Here is a 17,827-nt window from a genome sequence, read left to right as displayed (position 1 = left end):
AATATGCACTTATTTGTGCAAAAAAAAAAAACAAGCGGTTTTCTCTGGTACAAACCACAGCATGTACTTATCGTGTGTATTAAGGTTCAACAATTACCACTATGACAATTAATTAATTATGGCATGTAATGAAAAGCGAACAATGGACCCCTAAACCTTAAGATAAACGGCCTCTCAGTGCTTCGTATGACATGTTGTTTAAGCTTCGTACTTGTTGATTGTAAAAAGAGGCCACACACGCTGTCTTTTTTTTCTTCTTTCTTTTGGGCGGGTACGGTGAATTAACACTCGTTTTGTCGTGTCAATCAGTAAAAAGTCCTCCTATCCCGAGCGCTACCGACGCTGACTCTTGTGTTGTTACATTGTAGCGGAAAGAATGTCGGAAAGGGCCGAGGATGACGTCAGGGGGGAGCAGCGCCGAGCGGCCAGGCAGCAGCTGAAGCAGCAGCAGCAGCAGATCCAGCGGGGAGAAGGCTCCACAGCAATGGCGACTGTTGTGGAGCGGAGATCATTGCCTAGTCCTGAAATAATGCTGGGACAGCCTTGGAGCAACTGGGTCGACGCCGCCAAACTCCACGGCAACGACGGTGAGTCCCTCAGCGTCCCGAATGTGCGCGAGGAAGCGAGGTTGAAGGCGGCAGTTGCCAGTCCCGTCCCTTTTCTGGCCGAGTGCATGCAGTTTTTGGTGTAATATGAAGAAACGCTACTGGTAGCAACAGCACGGGTAGGCAAGCAAGTGCAACTATTTATTTGTCTGTGTCGGATCGGCTCGTTTCAGGTGCTGAATTGGAAGAAAGTTTCAAAGACTACGGGAAAAATCGAGAAGCCATGCGTTTGTGCAGAGAAGGTGAGTGTTATTTATTTTACTGTCGGGCCAAAGGTGTATTTTGTTTCTGGAGGTTCGCTCATTGATTCAAACACTTAACACTCGTCGTTTACCAACTTAAACCATACTGTAAATTATGCGCATCATGAATTGGCTGGATTACCGGATATTAAAGTTAAAAAAAACTGTCATTTGGTGGTTGCTGACCCTAACATCTGCATCTCAAAAAGATTAAGAGTTAACAACTTACACTCGCCTTAATCGGAAAATGGGCCTAAATAATATGAAAAAAAAAAAAAAATGCAAAGGATTTTTGAACAATGCATTAAATTAATGTAGTTGTTTGGTATCCACGTGCCATTTCATTCAGGAAACATTTTCCGTCTTTCATGTGCCTCTTTATTTGAATAGAAAAATACTTTGAGTTATTTTAAGTGATACTTTAAGGTGCTTATCATTTTTAAAATATTTTAAAGGAAAACCTGACAAATCAGAGGCCATTTATAAAAAACAAAACAAAACAGAAGCAAATTGAAAAAAAACCCCAGCTTCTTATGAATGGTTTCTTTAAAGTAATGTAAACATAGCATGTTTATCGTTCCATTTTCACACACTGGCTCAACACAAATATGGCTAAAAGGAATGTTGACAGCAAGTTGACCAAAATGCAAAATTTAATTTAGTTAAAACTTGACCGCCAACCAATATGCAATGTTCATTTTTGATTTATTCAGACCTAACTTTCCCCACCCAGAAATGTTATCATGAGATAAACACAAATAGATAAAGCTGCTCTTTCAACAAAACAATATGATTGGATGAATATGGGCCTGCTTGTAGCTGTGGTAGCAGCATTTCTAATCGAAGCTGAACAAAGTTCACAAATGGTGTTTCTTAGAGAAGCTGCGATGGGCAGAGACAGGGAAGGTTCTGACATAAAGTCAGGTGATGGAACCCACTATGTCAAAAGAACACATCGTCTGTCTTCCTTGTCACATCGCACGATTCCAGAATAGTTTGTGCCTTTTTTTCTTTTTTGTTTTTTTTGGAAAACAACTCGTTTGTTGTTTGCTGACTTAGAATGTGCCCACCACTTAGGTTGGTAGTAACAACCATGAAATGAAATTTGATTCGATCAACAATCTACCATCATGGACAATCTTTGAAGCTCACCAACACAAGTTTCTTAAAAGGATAAAGTCAAATACATTTTAAGGAGACATCCACAACAAGTTTTTTTTTCATGTTTTTCTTTGTTTACAAAAATGTTTTTAGTTTTTGCTCAAAGGAACACATTAGCAGGCAGAGGAAATGTGACCTTGCTCATTTGGGATGGTGACCACAGCTGCTTGGACGTCAAGATGAAAACAAAGATGTGTCCTTTAAAAAAAAAAAAAAAATCTGTTTCAGAAATTTCTATTAAAAAAAAAAAAAAAAATTAAACTAAATGTATTTCCTGTCGAGCAGCCCTTGTGATTATTTGTCATACCAAAAAAAATGGTTTCCAAAAAATGAAAACAAACAATCCTCCTCAGACAATTCACTGCACGGCCAAAAACTGTGTGCTCACTGATTGTGAGTGTGCATTTGGAAGTTGTCGTCTTTCTTTCTTATTCATGCGAATGATGTCATTGCACAAAAGCTCGTCTGCCAGAATTTATATCTCAATGAGTACATTTACAAGCTCATTATGCTGTTCTCATTCAGGTTAAGATATTTACAGTGTTTTAATGGAACTGGAGAAACGCGTGTTTTCCCCTCCCCATACGTGATCATGACAGTATCCATGTTTTTGTCTGTGTGTGCAGTTGTGTCACAAGTTCTTACCATCTCTGTCACTGTTGTCTTTACCGTCACTGCATTTACAGAAACCCAGGGCATGTGTTTACATACCCTGGTGTCCTGCTGTCAAGTCTCTCAGAGTTTGAATAATGGCTTATCCACGGTTTACACACACAACATGGAACTGGGATATAACATGATAAACTGGATGCAAGTGCACCGTACAGGTTTGTCTTCAACCTGTTCCCAGTTTCACTCTCTGTTTCTTGTCCCTGTGCACCTGTGAAGAGATGTTAATTACAGTTCTCTTGACAGGGGACCCACTAATGTGTCAGTTCCTTCAGTGTGTACAAACCTTAATTGAAAGTGCACAGTGCCATCAGAAAATCTCCAAAACACTTGATTGACCGAAAAACAGGTCTGTCGAATATCAAACAGCATATTGGAAACAGAATGCGATCATTGCACTCCACTGAGGTGATGTTTGACCCAGACAAAAGTCTGCTTTGTGCCGAGGAAAGGCTATCAAAGGGGATTAAAATATTCTATCTCCATGTTCAGAGAATCTTCCAGAGCAAAGCTCGGAGACACATTGGCCACCTAAAATTCAAGGCTGTGAGGTCACTTGACATGTCACCGGGCTTGAAACATATCGCTGTCATGTAGCTGTGTAAGCCAGTGACTGTTGTTTTTGGCACGAGGCTGATCAACACATGTCGCTCGAGGCAGAAGTGTGTGTCCGGAGAGCGTTACTCTCCGTGTGTGTTGAGTAGGGGGTATTACAAGTGGATGACTACCCCCACCACCACCATGACTCACCAACACATTCCTCCTGTAGTGGAGCTGCCATTCTAACACACACGGATGATCAACACATTGTAAAGAAGATGTATGGCAATGAAATACTGATGAAGACATTTTCTTTTTTTTTTCTCTTTTCATCGGCCCTCCACTCGTTGTCATTTTAAAGCTTCGCCGTCACAGATGGGGAAGCTGGGAAACGTGTGCCTGTGTCAGCCACAGGTCAGCTTCAGCTAGCATACGTGTGCTGTGCTAAGGCAGCCAAGAGCTGCTACTATTCCACCTAGATCATTCATCACTGCCACAGATGAGGATGCTGAAATTAAGTGGGCTCTCGTTCTCTTGCACTGTCTCATGCTCGCAGGCTCTCTTTCTCCCCCGCCGGTGCAGGTCCTCTGCTCACTCTCTCTTTGTCTTACTGAGGCCTCCTCCTCTGCTCTCCTTATGTCTCTGTTTTTTTTTTTCTTCTCTGTCAGACTCTGTTCTTAGCTTTGCTCTGCTCATCTGTCCCTTCTTCTTTCTCCTCCAAAGTGACTTCCTTTCTGCTTCTATCCCTTTTATCTCCTCTTTACTTAAGAAGAAAATGGTGTTTTGAAGAAAAAAAGGGCGGGGGGGGGGGGGGGGGGGGAGCAGAAACACTGGCATTAGACCTCTTTTCAAGCGAGGCTATTTGAGCAGTACAATTCAGTTGGTGCCAGGTTGGTAGGATGGTAATGTGCGATCGAGCAGGGTGGCTTTCATAGTGGAGCGAGTCATTTGGAGAACCCTTTAAGTGACCAGCAGCAGCAGTTTGAGAATGAGTCCATTTGACCTTGCTGTTACTTAGATTTGCTCGGCCCGTTGGATCGACCGTTCTTGGCCTGTTTCTGTTAAGGATCTGAGAGAGGTTGGTGTTTAAACGGGAAATACATGCGGTGTTACTCCTTATGGTAACAAATGTGACTCAAATAACCCGATTTATAAGCCCCATCAGTATTGAAAGGCTTCATGTAAACATGTTAATCGTAAAGAAGCTGATCCAATACTGCTCGTTCGGAAAGGAAATTGCATTCCGAATAAGAGGAGTGGTTTGGCCGATGGTTGTCCGGATCGATGTCCACGCTTGATCTGATCGTGTCTTCCTGCTTGGGTTAAAACTATTCTTACTACGTCTGAAGGTCCTGCAGACTTACAGTTATATTCTGCTGGGCTTGCTGCTTAATTAGGAAGCGAAGTAAGAAAAAGGTCAGATAGACTATTCTTACTCTGATTAAATGTTTAATGCATGTACAGGCCTGTCAGATAACTTTATTTAGCGTCCATGTAAACGGTGAAGAAGGAATCCTTTAACTGATTCTGATTGGAGACATTTTGCATATCTAAACGTAGCTCCTGGAGTAATTCTGTTACAACTTGCTCTGAACAGGTTCCCATCAAAGATGGGACTGAATGTAGAGGTAATAATGAACCTTGGACTTTAAAGCCAGCTTCCAATGACTGCTTGAATTGCTTTCTCTTATGCATGTATCAACCAGTGAGTACGTCTACATCACATTTGCGTTTTCCTTTTTTTTAGTCAGGCCCTGGCAGTGTGCTTCCTCCCATACTCAGGCTCTATATAGTTTACACCCTTTGTACATTCAAGTCCAGACGTTTACCTTTCCTCTCAGGCAGACCTGTGAAAATCCAGTCCTTCTGCTCTAATGCTGCTGAAGGGGACACTTAGCTGAGTCTCTGCAGAAAATTGATGCACATTAAGAAGCATCGGCCTTGTCACTTCATCTCCACATCAGAATGCCACTGGACCTGCCAGGTACCCCTTATCTTCTGCAGTCTTTGTCTAATGGCCCTCATCCCTCCCAGACTTGGCCCGTGACGTTTGGAGAACCCCTTGACGTCCCCGGTGGAGAAGACATTGGATAAGGGTTCCACTTCTCTCCTCTTGTGTGCCGTCTTCAGCTCATCTCCTCATAACGCCCCAGGCACTCTCTTAATTAGCCTCCTTAATGAGGTGTTTGCTTGGTTTATGCGCCAGGGTAAATTTTGATCACATTCTGGTGAGAAGCGGCACTTTTCCTCTGATTTGCCTTTTGAGTGGTTTGCAGAGGGTTAGGCTTGGTTAATATTATCAGCGGTAGGCATGTGGTTGAAACGCTTCATGCTTTTGAGTCCCATCTTTGCCCCCAAAGAAAGAACCATTGAGCTTTTCTCCATTGAAGAAAATAAGCTGTGCACTGTTATTGAACGCGTGTTTGAGGTAAGCCTGTGTTTTTATTTGTCAAACTTGTATGCATGCATCGTGTCGAGAGCTGCATTCAAAACGGAAGTAATGTTGAACATGAACATCTTTATAAGACATGCTGCTCATTAATGAAAGAGCAGGAAGGCACAAAAGAATTAACGTACCAAAAGAGGCAGCGCCCGGACAAGGCGCTTTCTGTAAGAGGTGTGCGCGTGTGTGTCATAAAGGTAATGGAAGAGAGGGGAGAGGAACCTTAGATCACGCCACTCCACTGCCCAGGTACAGCGTCTTTCTGTGGGAAACACTGGATTATAAATTAATTGACTCTTCTACCAGAAAACACATCAGACTGTCTGCTGTGGAATCAGAGTCTGACTCACCCGCTCCTAACATAAACAGGATGCGACTGCCACAGATAACTTGACGTTGACGTTCGTGACGTGCTCTCACTTTGGCTCAGTTAGGCTGACTGAGCGCATTCTGATTTTATCAGTGGAATCTAAACTCAACTTGAGATCGTCCTCTGAAGTCACAGAACGACTGTGCGCCACAGAACCGAGCCATTCAGAGGCTCCACCTGCAGTGCACATGAGACAGAGAGACATGCGAGTCCACGGGCGGCGCGCCACGATGAGCTCCGTCTCTGTCACATGCTCGGCTCAAGAATGCACATTCAGTAGATATTTCGACGTTGTCAGAAATGCAAGATGATGTGTAAGCGGCTAAACCGCGAGGACAAACGTGTTGTTCCTAAATATCGCTCTACCTGTTCTCTCTCTACCGGCCCGTTTGGGTTGTCGAGGGCTGAACTATATTTGTGAAGTGCCGCAAATATATAAGTTAGCACTGTCTGTTTATTGTGTTTGTTTAGTTGAAGTAGGAGTTTCAGAGTAATGCATGAAAACACTCAACATGGGATGAGTGTCCCCTGATCCTGATGCATCCCCAGATCTGTTTATCTGAAGAAAATAACCTATTTGTTTATTTGTAACAAAAAACCTTCAAGGTGTTGTAAATTCTCCAAACTAGAAGCTGTTTTTTTTTTTTTAATTAACGAAATAATAATTGAAAATCCACATTTCTTTTCTTAATCCCTTTTCTGTTTATTTCTTTCAATCTTGTGTCATTGAGCGGCAGCCTTCAACTTCTTGAAGTTGTCTGATGCAGCGATATTAGGAATACTAGGAGATTTTTTTTTTTTGAGGATCAAAAATGAAAGTTGCATGTACTCCGTACTGGGAATGTAAAGATTCATCGTAAGACAATTAAAACTCGATTCAAAGGTGTCAAGATTCAAATCGGTTCTCTGAAAAATGAATCGCAGTAATATCGTGAAGCGTCCGTATCTGTAGAGCAGAGGAGAGGTGGTTTGTGGTAAGTCGGCATTATGATGGCAGTGGAAGCATTTTGGCTTTCCAAGACAGAAAATGAAAGAGAAAAACTGTTTGTAAATCTTACAACAAGACTGAGAACACCATGATGCTGCATCAAATCAACAGCACAGTAAGAAGCTCCAGATTAAAATAAATGGTAGAAGAATCGTTTTGTGAACTCAGTATTGTGAATCGTATCGTGAGTTGAGTGACTCGTTACATCCCTACACCTTACACTGGGGAGTTGTGATGTGGATAAAACCATTGGCTTAAGAGATCCCAGTGGTTCCAATTTTTTTATTTTTTTTTATTTATTTATTTATTTTTCGCTCCAGCAGCATTGTCAACATCTGGAAACAGAAAAACATTGAAGTTGATACACGGGAAGCATAAAAGGAAAACCACTCCTAACATTCTTTAATGAGCGCTTTTTATCAATATGAAGTCATGAATTGTGCACTCAGTAAACAGACATCCTGGACATGCTGTGCTTTTTTTTACATCTTCATATACGGTTGACTGAAATGAACTCTATTCTATTTGACCTTGAGCCCTATTTTGCTGGTTTCTCCCTCTGTGTACAGACATGCCCATATTTGGCCAGTGTCCCGCACAGGACGACTTCTACCTAGTGATGTGCAGCCACTGCAGCCAGGTAGTCAAGCCTCAAGCCTTCCAAGCACACTATGGTAAGTGTTACAACCACTGCAAGCACAAACACAAAATGCATATCTTCAGTCTTCTTTCATACAAACACAAAGAGCTGATGTTCTGTATTTTGTTGATACCATCATCTAAAAAAATACAAGTAATGGTGGACAGTAAAGCAATGATGGACTAAGTGGAAGTGACATCACTCACTGATGAGCCGTAACCAAACTTTGGTCAACCTAGCAACAGTCAAAGAGGTGAAGCTGAAGCAGTCATATAAGTCGTGCCCCTAATTATCAATAAGTCTTATCATTTAAGGGTCCCATATTATGTTAAATTTTTGGGCTTCATATATCTTATTTTATGTCTACTAAAAAACGTTTACAATCGCTTGTTCGGAAAAAAAAAGTGTCTGTTTTCATGGACTGTTGCTCCGTGCAGCGTCTCATCTGCCTGTTTGCAGTGCTCTGAATCCCCCACCTCTGTTGTGATTGGTCAGTCGCTCAGCACGGATGTCGCATGGAAATCCAGCACGAGTTTGGTCCTGCTACAACGAGCCAATGGGCTTGGGTCAGTGATATCACACTGGCAAATTACATGCAGCTACTGCTACAGCTAGCATGAGGGACCTAGGAGAAGATAAGTTTCTGCAGACTTTAAATGTGTGCACATAGATGTTCCTAATCAAGACACCTGGAAAACACACTAAAGAGCATATAAAAGCAGGATATGGGACCTTTAATAAATGGATGATGTATAAAAAACATCCCCACTGTACAGTGTTTCCAACCAAGACCTGAGCTATTCCAGCAGACATCATGTGTTTTGTACCATACTCGTCACTGCTGTCAAAATGGCCATTGTAACAGTGGAGTGTATGGGACTGTCTGGTCTTTTCGATCAAGCCTCAAGTGGACACGTAAGGAACTGCCTGAAACGCCAAAGGTTGCTGCTTGAGATCAGTGTAAAGATGGATGTACCATATTCTGTTCCATTTGGCTGGTAGTGATATTTCACACTACTTCTTCTTATGTGCTTAAATAATGCAGGATCTTAGACTGGAGACGCTTAGGAACATGGATGAATTATAAATCTGTGACTATAGTGACGGTATCACTGTGAAGCTTGTACGACTAGTTCACAAACGCCCACAGTCGCTGAGAGAAAGGAACTGTCTGTTCACTTCTCAAAAAAATTATTTCCCGGAAATGATAAGAAAGGCTTCATACCGAAGAGACACCTCCTGATCCCTGTCATGGACGCCTGTTTGATTATGGTGAGGTTTTATATTAGTCCTTGTAGTTTAGTTGAAGTGGTCATGAATTGTCTTCGACTTGTTGACATGGACCCGTCGTGCTTCCCACAGATTGAAGCTTGTAGCTGTTAAGGTGGTGCAAGGAGAGATATGAGAATCATATTCCATATTTCACATGAGATGCCACAGCTCAATCAATGTATTGACAGGAAGGATGTATGAGAACATGTCTCTCTCTCATCACATGCTCAGCTTGTGTCAGGTGAAAACGACAGAGGGCGATGTCCTCTTATTGTGGATGGCGTTCTTATACAGATAGACAAAAAGAAAAAAAGTTAAACTCATTGGCAGATATTTGTGGCCGGCTTGCCCAGGTATTGTTTATGTGTGGGGAAACGCTCTCCGACTTTCCAGCAGTTTTTGTCACATTGGACGCTGAACATCAAGTTAGAAAACCCTGATAGTGTTCTCTTTGAAAGCTTCGGTCATTTTGACCTTCAGTCGCTTCTTAAATGAGTGCATCAAGTTGGTCAGCACTAACAGTTGTCAAGGTCGGCCACAAGGGGGAGATATAACCGCACAAGGTTCATAGATTCAGTGTTTCTACTCTGTCAACAAGACTGTGAAACAACATAGACTGAAACCAGCCTGACACTTCTCCTACCTGCATGGGGATTTCGATCGAGCGGCAGACGATCATTGAGAAAACTGACGGGTCTCCCCTGTCCAGCCTCTACATGGCGGCGTTGTCAATACAGATGTTGCACACGTACAATGTACTGGATGGAGTATCAGCAGTCTTTTCAAGGAGCCATTCATTTGTTTAACTGCAATCGGTGTATTTATTTAGTTATTGTGTGACCAAACAGTCTGTGGTGAGTGGAGTCCTACTAACAGATCTGGGTGTTTACTGATCCTCATCACCCGTTTGATCAAATCACCATTGCCTCTGATTCTCCCTCAGATGTCTATATGAATGCAGCCGTTTAATAACCGTAGTGCTTTACTGTTTTACTGGGTAAAAATTAATTCCAGTAAAGATTCAATCTGAGATTAAAGATTAAATCCAACGATTATATTGGAAATCTATTAACCTTTTACTATATTTCACATTTTTAATAATAATAACCAAGTTTATGTTTAATATGTATCATTTTAAGTGCTCTGGTCAACCTTGACTGTTTTTAATGTTGAACCCTAAAGTTGACTTGACTAATGACTGATTTACAAAAATCCTTGTTGTGGCAAAATGTAAAACCAGTGCCGGTTTAGCGTTCACTCCCAGCAGAGATCCTTCTAATGCTCATGTAATGATTTGAAACAGAGGAGCACACTACTAATGTAGTGGGAAAAAGCGAGCTGCAACTTGTCGAACTAAATAATTTCATTAGACTCAAGAACAGGATATAAAGAAGACTGTAACACAAGCTGAGCTCAATGGTACTGTTGGTACTGACCAATCAAATGCGGACCGCTTTAAAGTGCCCGTCTCTACTCCATGTGGACTGGACACAAAGACGCAGAGTGGAGCTCAGCGTCACTGACATGGTCTCAGTTTGAGTTGATGCTGCGTCTTTGAGCTCATCCCTTCCCGTTAGGTGTTTGTGTTCTCTCCGGCTGCGTCTGAACCCAGCAGGGTCGACACAGAGATCACTGTAGACAGCAGCTAGCAAAAGCTGCTGTTGAATACATTCAAGAAGAATTTGCCCAACGTAGCATTGTGCGTGAAGAGCACCAAAGAAAAATGTTATTATTTTTATACAGATCATGTTCAGAGGCCAGACTAGGCTACAGACTAGTGTAATGTATCTTGGATTCCCATATCCAGGGATTCCCCTTCGCACCGAGCCAACTGTTTGACAGTGTGAAACAGGATTTTAAGGCTCCTCCTATTCTTTTTGTCTGTTGATTTTTTTATTTTTTTTTGTTCTCCTCCAAAATGTTTCTTCACTTCTCTTTTATTAGTCTTCCTCTGCCGCTGGTGTTGGCTCTCCTTTCCCAGTGTTAGTTATGTTTGTGTCACGCTGGGGTTTCCTGGTGTGAGTTTGTGTGCTGTCGACTGTGACAGAGCCAGACTGCAGAGAAAAAGAGAGAAGGAGGGAGGGAAAGGAAAGGTTGCCTGAAGGGAAGGAGTGTGCCATGAATGGGCGTGTAGAGAGGCCCCGAGGTGAGAAGAGAGCAGGGGGATAGAAGGGAGGGCTGCAGAGTTTAAAGTCGTCTTACTGTGTGTGTGTGTGTGTGTGTGTGTGTGTGTGTGTGTGTGTGTGTGTGTGGGGACGACATGTGTTAGCTAACAGGGCCCTCTTATGTTTGCTAGCTGTCGATCCAGAAGCTTTTTTATCACAACCTGTCAGCACTCCTCAAGCAAAATGCTCTTCCATTCACTTAGAGTTTAAGAGAAGATAAAATCCTCGTTTATCGGCGTGACTCTCTCCCTTACAAGATCATTTGATTTGATTTCTCCCGACGCGACGAAACAATTCGGTTCGATCCGACCCCTGTATTAATTGAATCTAAAGTCTTGTTTTATTTTCCAAGAGAATAGTCAGAGTGTACAAATATTCTGTCATCATGTATCTTATGGGAAGTGTCTATCACACCCATGCTCTGACTCATTTTGACAGGTAGTTGGAGCTCGGAGGAAATGTTGTTACAGCTTCCAAACTGCCTCCAAGAGGCATGTTTAATTTTCAGGAAGAAAATAATAAAAATGCGTAATTATTTCCATCCTTCCTCTGTGATTGTCACCTATTAACTGCACACGATTTTCAGCCAAATGAAAATACTGTATTTGCCTTCTTGCAACTAGACTGAACATGTCTCGATAGCTTTCACTCCCTACAACACTGTTAGCTTGTTAGCCCGAAACGCAGTGACTTCAGCAAACTGTGGCTGGAGAAAGTGTTTCATATTCAGCTCTGCTTGTGCTTCTGCTCACTTACCTGAGCATTCTCGCCCGGGTTTCACTTTTGGGAAGTTGATCTTTGTCACATAAAGGTCCACATGACTTCATGGCTGAGTGGGAGGAGTGTACATTGCTGCACAGATCTCCTTGTGAGCTAACTGGCATGGCCCCTAAGCTCCCATGAGTCCATGAGAGGTGAAGGGGCAAAACTTAAAGTCTTTCAGGATTAATCCAGCTAAACAAGGTATGCAGGTTGGAAAGCTCAACCTCAGTGAACCTGTTCATCACTTTCAAACTGGGCCACTGACCGCTTCATGGTGTGTTTTTATGGAGCCGGTTCTACAGGAACCGATTTACTCGGATCTTTTTTTCCTTTTTTTTTTTTTTTTTTTTAAGATTGTATTGAGTTTACAAAACCAAACAACATCAACTCAAGTCACCCTGCCAACCCTGGAGAAAAAGAGAGAATATGTGTCCAACTCGTTCATAAGTAGAATCCAGTGTTCTCCAATGCGTTTATGGTCAGGGATGGAGTCCGTAAAAATAAGATAAAGCAAAACTAAAGGAAAAATTACAGATACAATCAGTCATTTACTCGGATCTTTGATGTAAAGATGGGTTAATGATTCAGATTGATTTATCTTTGCAGCCCCATGGAGAAGTCTTGGTTTAAGAGTCTGAACGCAGTTGTAAAAGAGGACCGGCTCTATCTCTCCTTCAAACACCATGTCTGAAGCAGCTCGTCGCTGGGGGTGGAAAACCTTATCTACCGCTTCAACCCCCTCCCTCAGGGTAACAGGGGCAGCCCAGAACAGTCTGTCTGCAGATGTGGTGCTGCTGCTCCAGCTGACCACTCGGCTGATGACTCCCTGCACTCTGTGTCCTCAACACATAGTCTGCTCTGGCCTTTCCTATAAAGTGTGTTGATGTTTTCAGTCCAGTTTCTTGTATTTATATCTTAATGCTCATTCCCTGGATGTTCACCAGTGTGAGAGGAGATCAGTGCCTGCCAAAATCCCTTGAATTGCCCCTTGGGGACAAATAGTTTTGTTTTGTTTTTTATTTGAAAAATCCACCAACAGCTCTTTCGTTTTTACCGGCATCGGCCTTGAGACAGTTCCACCTGCACAAGTCCTGGTTCAGTTCTCTGTACTCCCTCTCGTCCCCATCAGTCATGAAGCAGACAGTGTCAGAGTCAGCCGTGAACTTCTGCAGGTAACAAGTTTGTTGTGTTGTCGGGGAAGTCTGCAGTGTACTGGATGAAGAGAAAAGGAGGAGGATGTTGGTCGTGTTTTCCTCGACATGCTTTCGCTCCCTCGGTCTTGACAACAAAAGGGTCAAGTTGACAACAGACGACAGCCCCCATCTTTTTTCTGTCTGTGCGTCTGTGTCTCTCTCTCACTCCACTTATGGTCACAGTTTGTGTGAACCCTTTTGTGACCCTGCAGGCACAGTACATCTGTTAGGGAGCCAAGTTTCTAGTGTTTGGTGCGAGTCGGCGTAAACTTGAAATGCCTTAATGAGATCGCTGGCCTACTTTCTTTCTTTCTGTAGTTTGTGTTGTGGCAAACGATTAATCATGGACTCAGTGATATGAGTCAGTGTTGTGCTGAAATGAGTCTGCATTGGAGCTGTCACGATTCCAGTATTATAGAAACTTCCAGATACTAGTTAAAATGACAAGATATCAATGCCTGTTTTGATACCAAGACAGCAAAAAAGTGCATTAGTAAGGGTCACTTAACACGTACATAATATAATATAACATATATATCTGTGAATTACCATTAGTAATCCACATGAAGTGTGTGCAGGGATTCTGTTTTTATTTTCTGATTTAGGACATTTTAGGGGTGTCTGCAAGCATGTGAATCTCAGCGTTAAAAGTCTGCAGGTCAGGACTTTTAGAACAGCTGGCACCTGGCAACGTTGCCGTCTCTATCTACTGTTCTGTGTTGGCAACAGCAGCTAGCATTAAAATGTGCATTTAGCCGAGACGTCTTTGCCGATTGGTGAATACAACAGTTAGTCCTGTGGCTTTCGAAACTCGCCGCCGTGAAACAGTCAGGAAATCTCTGTACCTGCCTGTTGTTAGTCTCTCTCTCTCTCTCTCTCTCTCTCTCTCTCTCTCTCTCTCTCTCTCTCTCTCTCTCTCTCTCTCTCTCTCTCTCTCTCTCTCTCTCTACTTGATCGCCCACCACTAGCCTGTCTCTCACTCTTCTGTAACGTAAAAAAAACTGATGTTTTGTTTAAACCAGATGTTCTCAGCTGGTCCGGTCTCAATACCCACCATCAACTCCTCCACGTAAAACCAAAACCCAACATGTCAGAAATGATTCCGACCAATTAGATTTCTTCAGTGGAAAACGCTGCAGTTTGAACCCCACATGGTGCAAAGTATGTAACAGAACATCAACAGTGACCGACTGGAAACTGCTCAGCAACACAATTCTGGGTCAGTAACGCTCAGCTCCATGCTTTGACAATGTGTCGAGTCTCCGTGGAGTGATGGGCACTTTAAACTGGTACTTTGGAATATCGGTACTGGCTTGCTCCGCACCAGCAGGACTGTTGAGCTCAGCTCGTGTTCCAGTTCTCTTCCTCACTGTTTGCTGTGATTACAATAAGAAACTGGGAGCTTCCTTTTGACAGGCTGTAAACTTCTCTGGTTATTTTTGGTTCACGCTCAAGAGATCAATGTGTGATGATGCCTGGAAAGCTTGGGGTACTGTTTTCCAGAGAAGATATTCCTTTTTTTTATTTTTTTTATAATGCATGCACTGAGTGATGCAGTCATTTTTTTTCTTCTTTCTTTTTCTATTTTTGTCTTTCCATCCAAAACTCAGTTTGAGCCTAACCTTTCCTGCTGTCATACTGCCTTTTATCAGTTTGCACAGTAGCTGTGTAAGAAGCTCAGGAAATCAAGCTCTTGACCTGTTGCCTGGATCTATTTCAGGCTGAGCTGGCATGAATCACAAATGATGCTTATTTATTGTCGAGGAAGCCTTCACACTTTGTGTTTAGAGAAAATGTTCTTGTTCTTGTGTTTTGTGTAACATTTGTTTGTCGTGCTGCACTTTAAAAGATCGGAGGTTTGTCTGAATGCCAGCTTCATTTGTTCTTTTGCTGCAGAGAGGAAACACAGTTCCGCCAGCAAACCAGCCTCCACCTCGCCCTTTCCCGTGTCGGGCAGGAGCAAGAGCGGTGGAAGCGGCATCGGACCCGGCTTGGGCTCGGGGTCTGTAGCAGGAGTGACCAGTGGGAACATCATTGGCCGACCTTCCACTGCTGGATCCAACTCATGCTCCTCTACAACGTCGTCGTCCTCCTCCAATCCCAAACTCCCAAAACCAGCCAAAGACAAGCTGCCAGGCATTCAGCGAAGACCTCCCATTCCACCCTTCAGGATGCTACCGCCAGACAAGATGTAAGTACATCAGAGCAGCGTTGGCAGTTTGATGCTAACTTTTGTAAAATACCCAGGAATATACTAAGACTAAATCTGAACGAGAAGTAGATTTTATATGAGTGAAGCAATGGAAACGTAAAGATGTAACAAGAAAATGTTAAAGCCAGCTTTTTAAAATCCCACTTACTTTAATTGACAACTTTTGCTTGTATGCAACAGATTTAATTAAACGTTTGAAAGGAGCATCAGGTGAGCAACGCAAGTAAAACTCTCTGTTCTTGTTGAGCATAAATGATCTACAGCTCTCTACAGACTTTGTGTCGAGTATTAAAACTTCACGACGGTGCTCAGATTCGATGATTTGGACATATTCCTGAAACAATACCGCTGCAGAGATTGGCTTATCCATAATGAAAGCTTAACTGGAGTTTGAGACGAAGCGTTCGGCTAACTCAACAGGAGAACACTGACTGTTCCGTCTTTATCACAGTAAGGCCCTTTGACTCACTTCATGACAAACTGTCTAGTTGTTTTGGTTTGTCAGACACTTGATTTGACCGCAGTGGCTAAACAAGTTAAATCTTCTGTATAATCTGAGATCATAGATGGCCCGCTGCGATAGTGTCACGCAAACATGATGTACGCAAACATCAAAACCAGCATTTTGACATTGGTTGTTTGCAAACTCTCTAATCCAAATGTGACTTCACTTCAGTGTGTTCTGTTTTACAGTTGTACGAATGGGACAGTCTTTTCATTTAGTGTCTTAAACATGTCGATATTTGGCTGTATAAAAAGCCACTTTGTGTTTAATGAGGCTTCTGTGTTGGGAACTGGATTTTCAGAGCATCATGACAGAACCAGCTGGAAGTTACTTGTGAAAACAATTGGAGGCTTAACATTAGTACCTTAATCCGTCAGTCTACTGTAGTCTGAAAATGTTCATTTACTCATTTTACACAAACTGAGTTTGACTTTTCCATTGCTGAAGACATAATCCCCAAACAAAACTTCAGTTTGTTTGGACTCACACAGCAGGTGAGCTGTGAGTGCAGCCCGTACAAAGTCCTGCACACAGTGGATCACTCAGATACTGACAGTGGCATGATCCCCTCTTTGACATTATAGACCAGGGGGTTAAAAACCTTTTTTTTCTTGAGGGTCTCTCCTACTTGTGTGTCAGGTCACACTCACACCACACGAGGGACGATCGGATCTTGAAGCTCTCGGAAAAGTGTAGACCTTATGAATTTAAACCATCCGGATGCAAATTGGAAATATTCTATTGGTGTTCTGTGAGGATGTATTTACAGAGGAGTAGGGTGAGTGCAGGGAGGGGGGCAACTGGTCCTAGTGTGAGTGCAGGGAGGGGGGCAACTGGTCCTAGTGTGAGTGCAGGGAGGGGGGGAACTGGTCCTAGTGTGAGTGCGGGGAGGGGGGAACTGGTCCTAGTGTGAGTGTACACTGAGAAAAGCTGAGTTTCTTTTCTTGCTTTTTTTTTTCTTTTAACATTCGTCCAGAATAGTTCTTACCATGAGAACTATTTATAATGATCCAGTCAGCACGATGTCATGAATTAAGTTCTAATGTGCTAATCTAGTTTTGACAACCTCAGAACAAACAAAGTCTGGCACCGTCTAGAGGGGCCCAGAGCTCAGGCTGGCAACCAGCGTTATAGACTGTCATAGTAGTTTTTCAAGCAACTAGCTGAAGAGTGAGGGTTGCCATATTTGTGCATGAGCGAAGATTTACTTGAACGCAGCATGTAACACAAGACGAGGTTTTCTGCAGGTTTGAATGTCAACCTTGACTCAATCTCATCGATGGGCTCCTGTGATTGTTGAGTTGTTGATAAATGGTGTATCATTAGATTTGTGTTTTGTCCCTCCAGACCCATCCATACGTGCACATCTGTCTCGTACCACGCATTGCTCACTGGCTCCGTGTTTCTAACGCTCAGCTTCCTCCTTGCTGCCCTCTTCATCTCTGTCACCTTCTCTTCCAGCCTCTCTCCGGCTGTCAAGGTGGAGAAGATGCATCTGAGGGTGGACTCGTCAGCTAAGCTGGTGCAGGCCACATCTGCCCCCGCCACCACCTCATCCTCCTCCACATCCTCCTCTAGCACCACTGTGAGCTCCAACACTACCACCATCACCACCTCCTCCTCATCCTCAGCCCTTAAACCAGGCCTTAACTGTCCCTCCATACCAAAGCCTCCATTACTGGCCCCAAGTCAGATTCCCAACGGCAAGGGTCACCTCTCAGTCCTCTCAGACAAGAAGCAGGACATCAGCAGCAGTGCCAGTAGCAGACGCCACATTAACAAGAAAGTCACAGGTCAGTTGGACGAATGAAAGGCTAACACCTGTATACATTTAAGGTTGCTAACTTTAACTTGAAACATGTAGGATAGTGTTTAAAAGAACATAATTTGCATGGGGAGGGGATTTGTCACATGTTCTAAAATAACAAATTCTTCTCTCATACTTTCCTTCTGTCTTTTCAGAGCGCGAGTTCAATGCAGATATCCACTGTGGGGTTGTGGATATTACAGCTCGCAAACCATGCACAAGATCCCTAACATGCAAGGTAACCAAACACTGC

General features: G+C 43.0%; 1 protein-coding gene across 2 annotated transcripts in view; it reads left to right on the top strand.

Annotated features, from left to right (window-relative positions):
• The window catches only part of atxn7 (ataxin 7), a 31,271-nt gene that overhangs the window by 5,118 nt on the left and 8,326 nt on the right, over window positions 1–17,827 (top strand). For both annotated transcript variants that reach the window (XM_079340802.1, XM_079340801.1), the window contains 6 exons: window positions 369–587; window positions 779–847; window positions 7,588–7,692; window positions 14,947–15,241; window positions 17,229–17,560; window positions 17,730–17,812. In XM_079340802.1, coding sequence (XP_079196928.1) covers window positions 377–587; window positions 779–847; window positions 7,588–7,692; window positions 14,947–15,241; window positions 17,229–17,560; window positions 17,730–17,812 — 1,095 coding nt within the window. In that variant the 5' untranslated portion in view covers window positions 369–376. The remainder of the gene's footprint in view (window positions 1–368; window positions 588–778; window positions 848–7,587; window positions 7,693–14,946; window positions 15,242–17,228; window positions 17,561–17,729; window positions 17,813–17,827) is intronic.

This window comes from Symphodus melops (genome assembly GCF_947650265.1).
Source record: "Symphodus melops genome assembly, chromosome: 4".
NCBI classification, from domain to species: Eukaryota; Metazoa; Chordata; class Actinopteri; order Labriformes; family Labridae; genus Symphodus; species Symphodus melops.
This window is presented reverse-complemented; position numbering and strand designations above follow the sequence as displayed.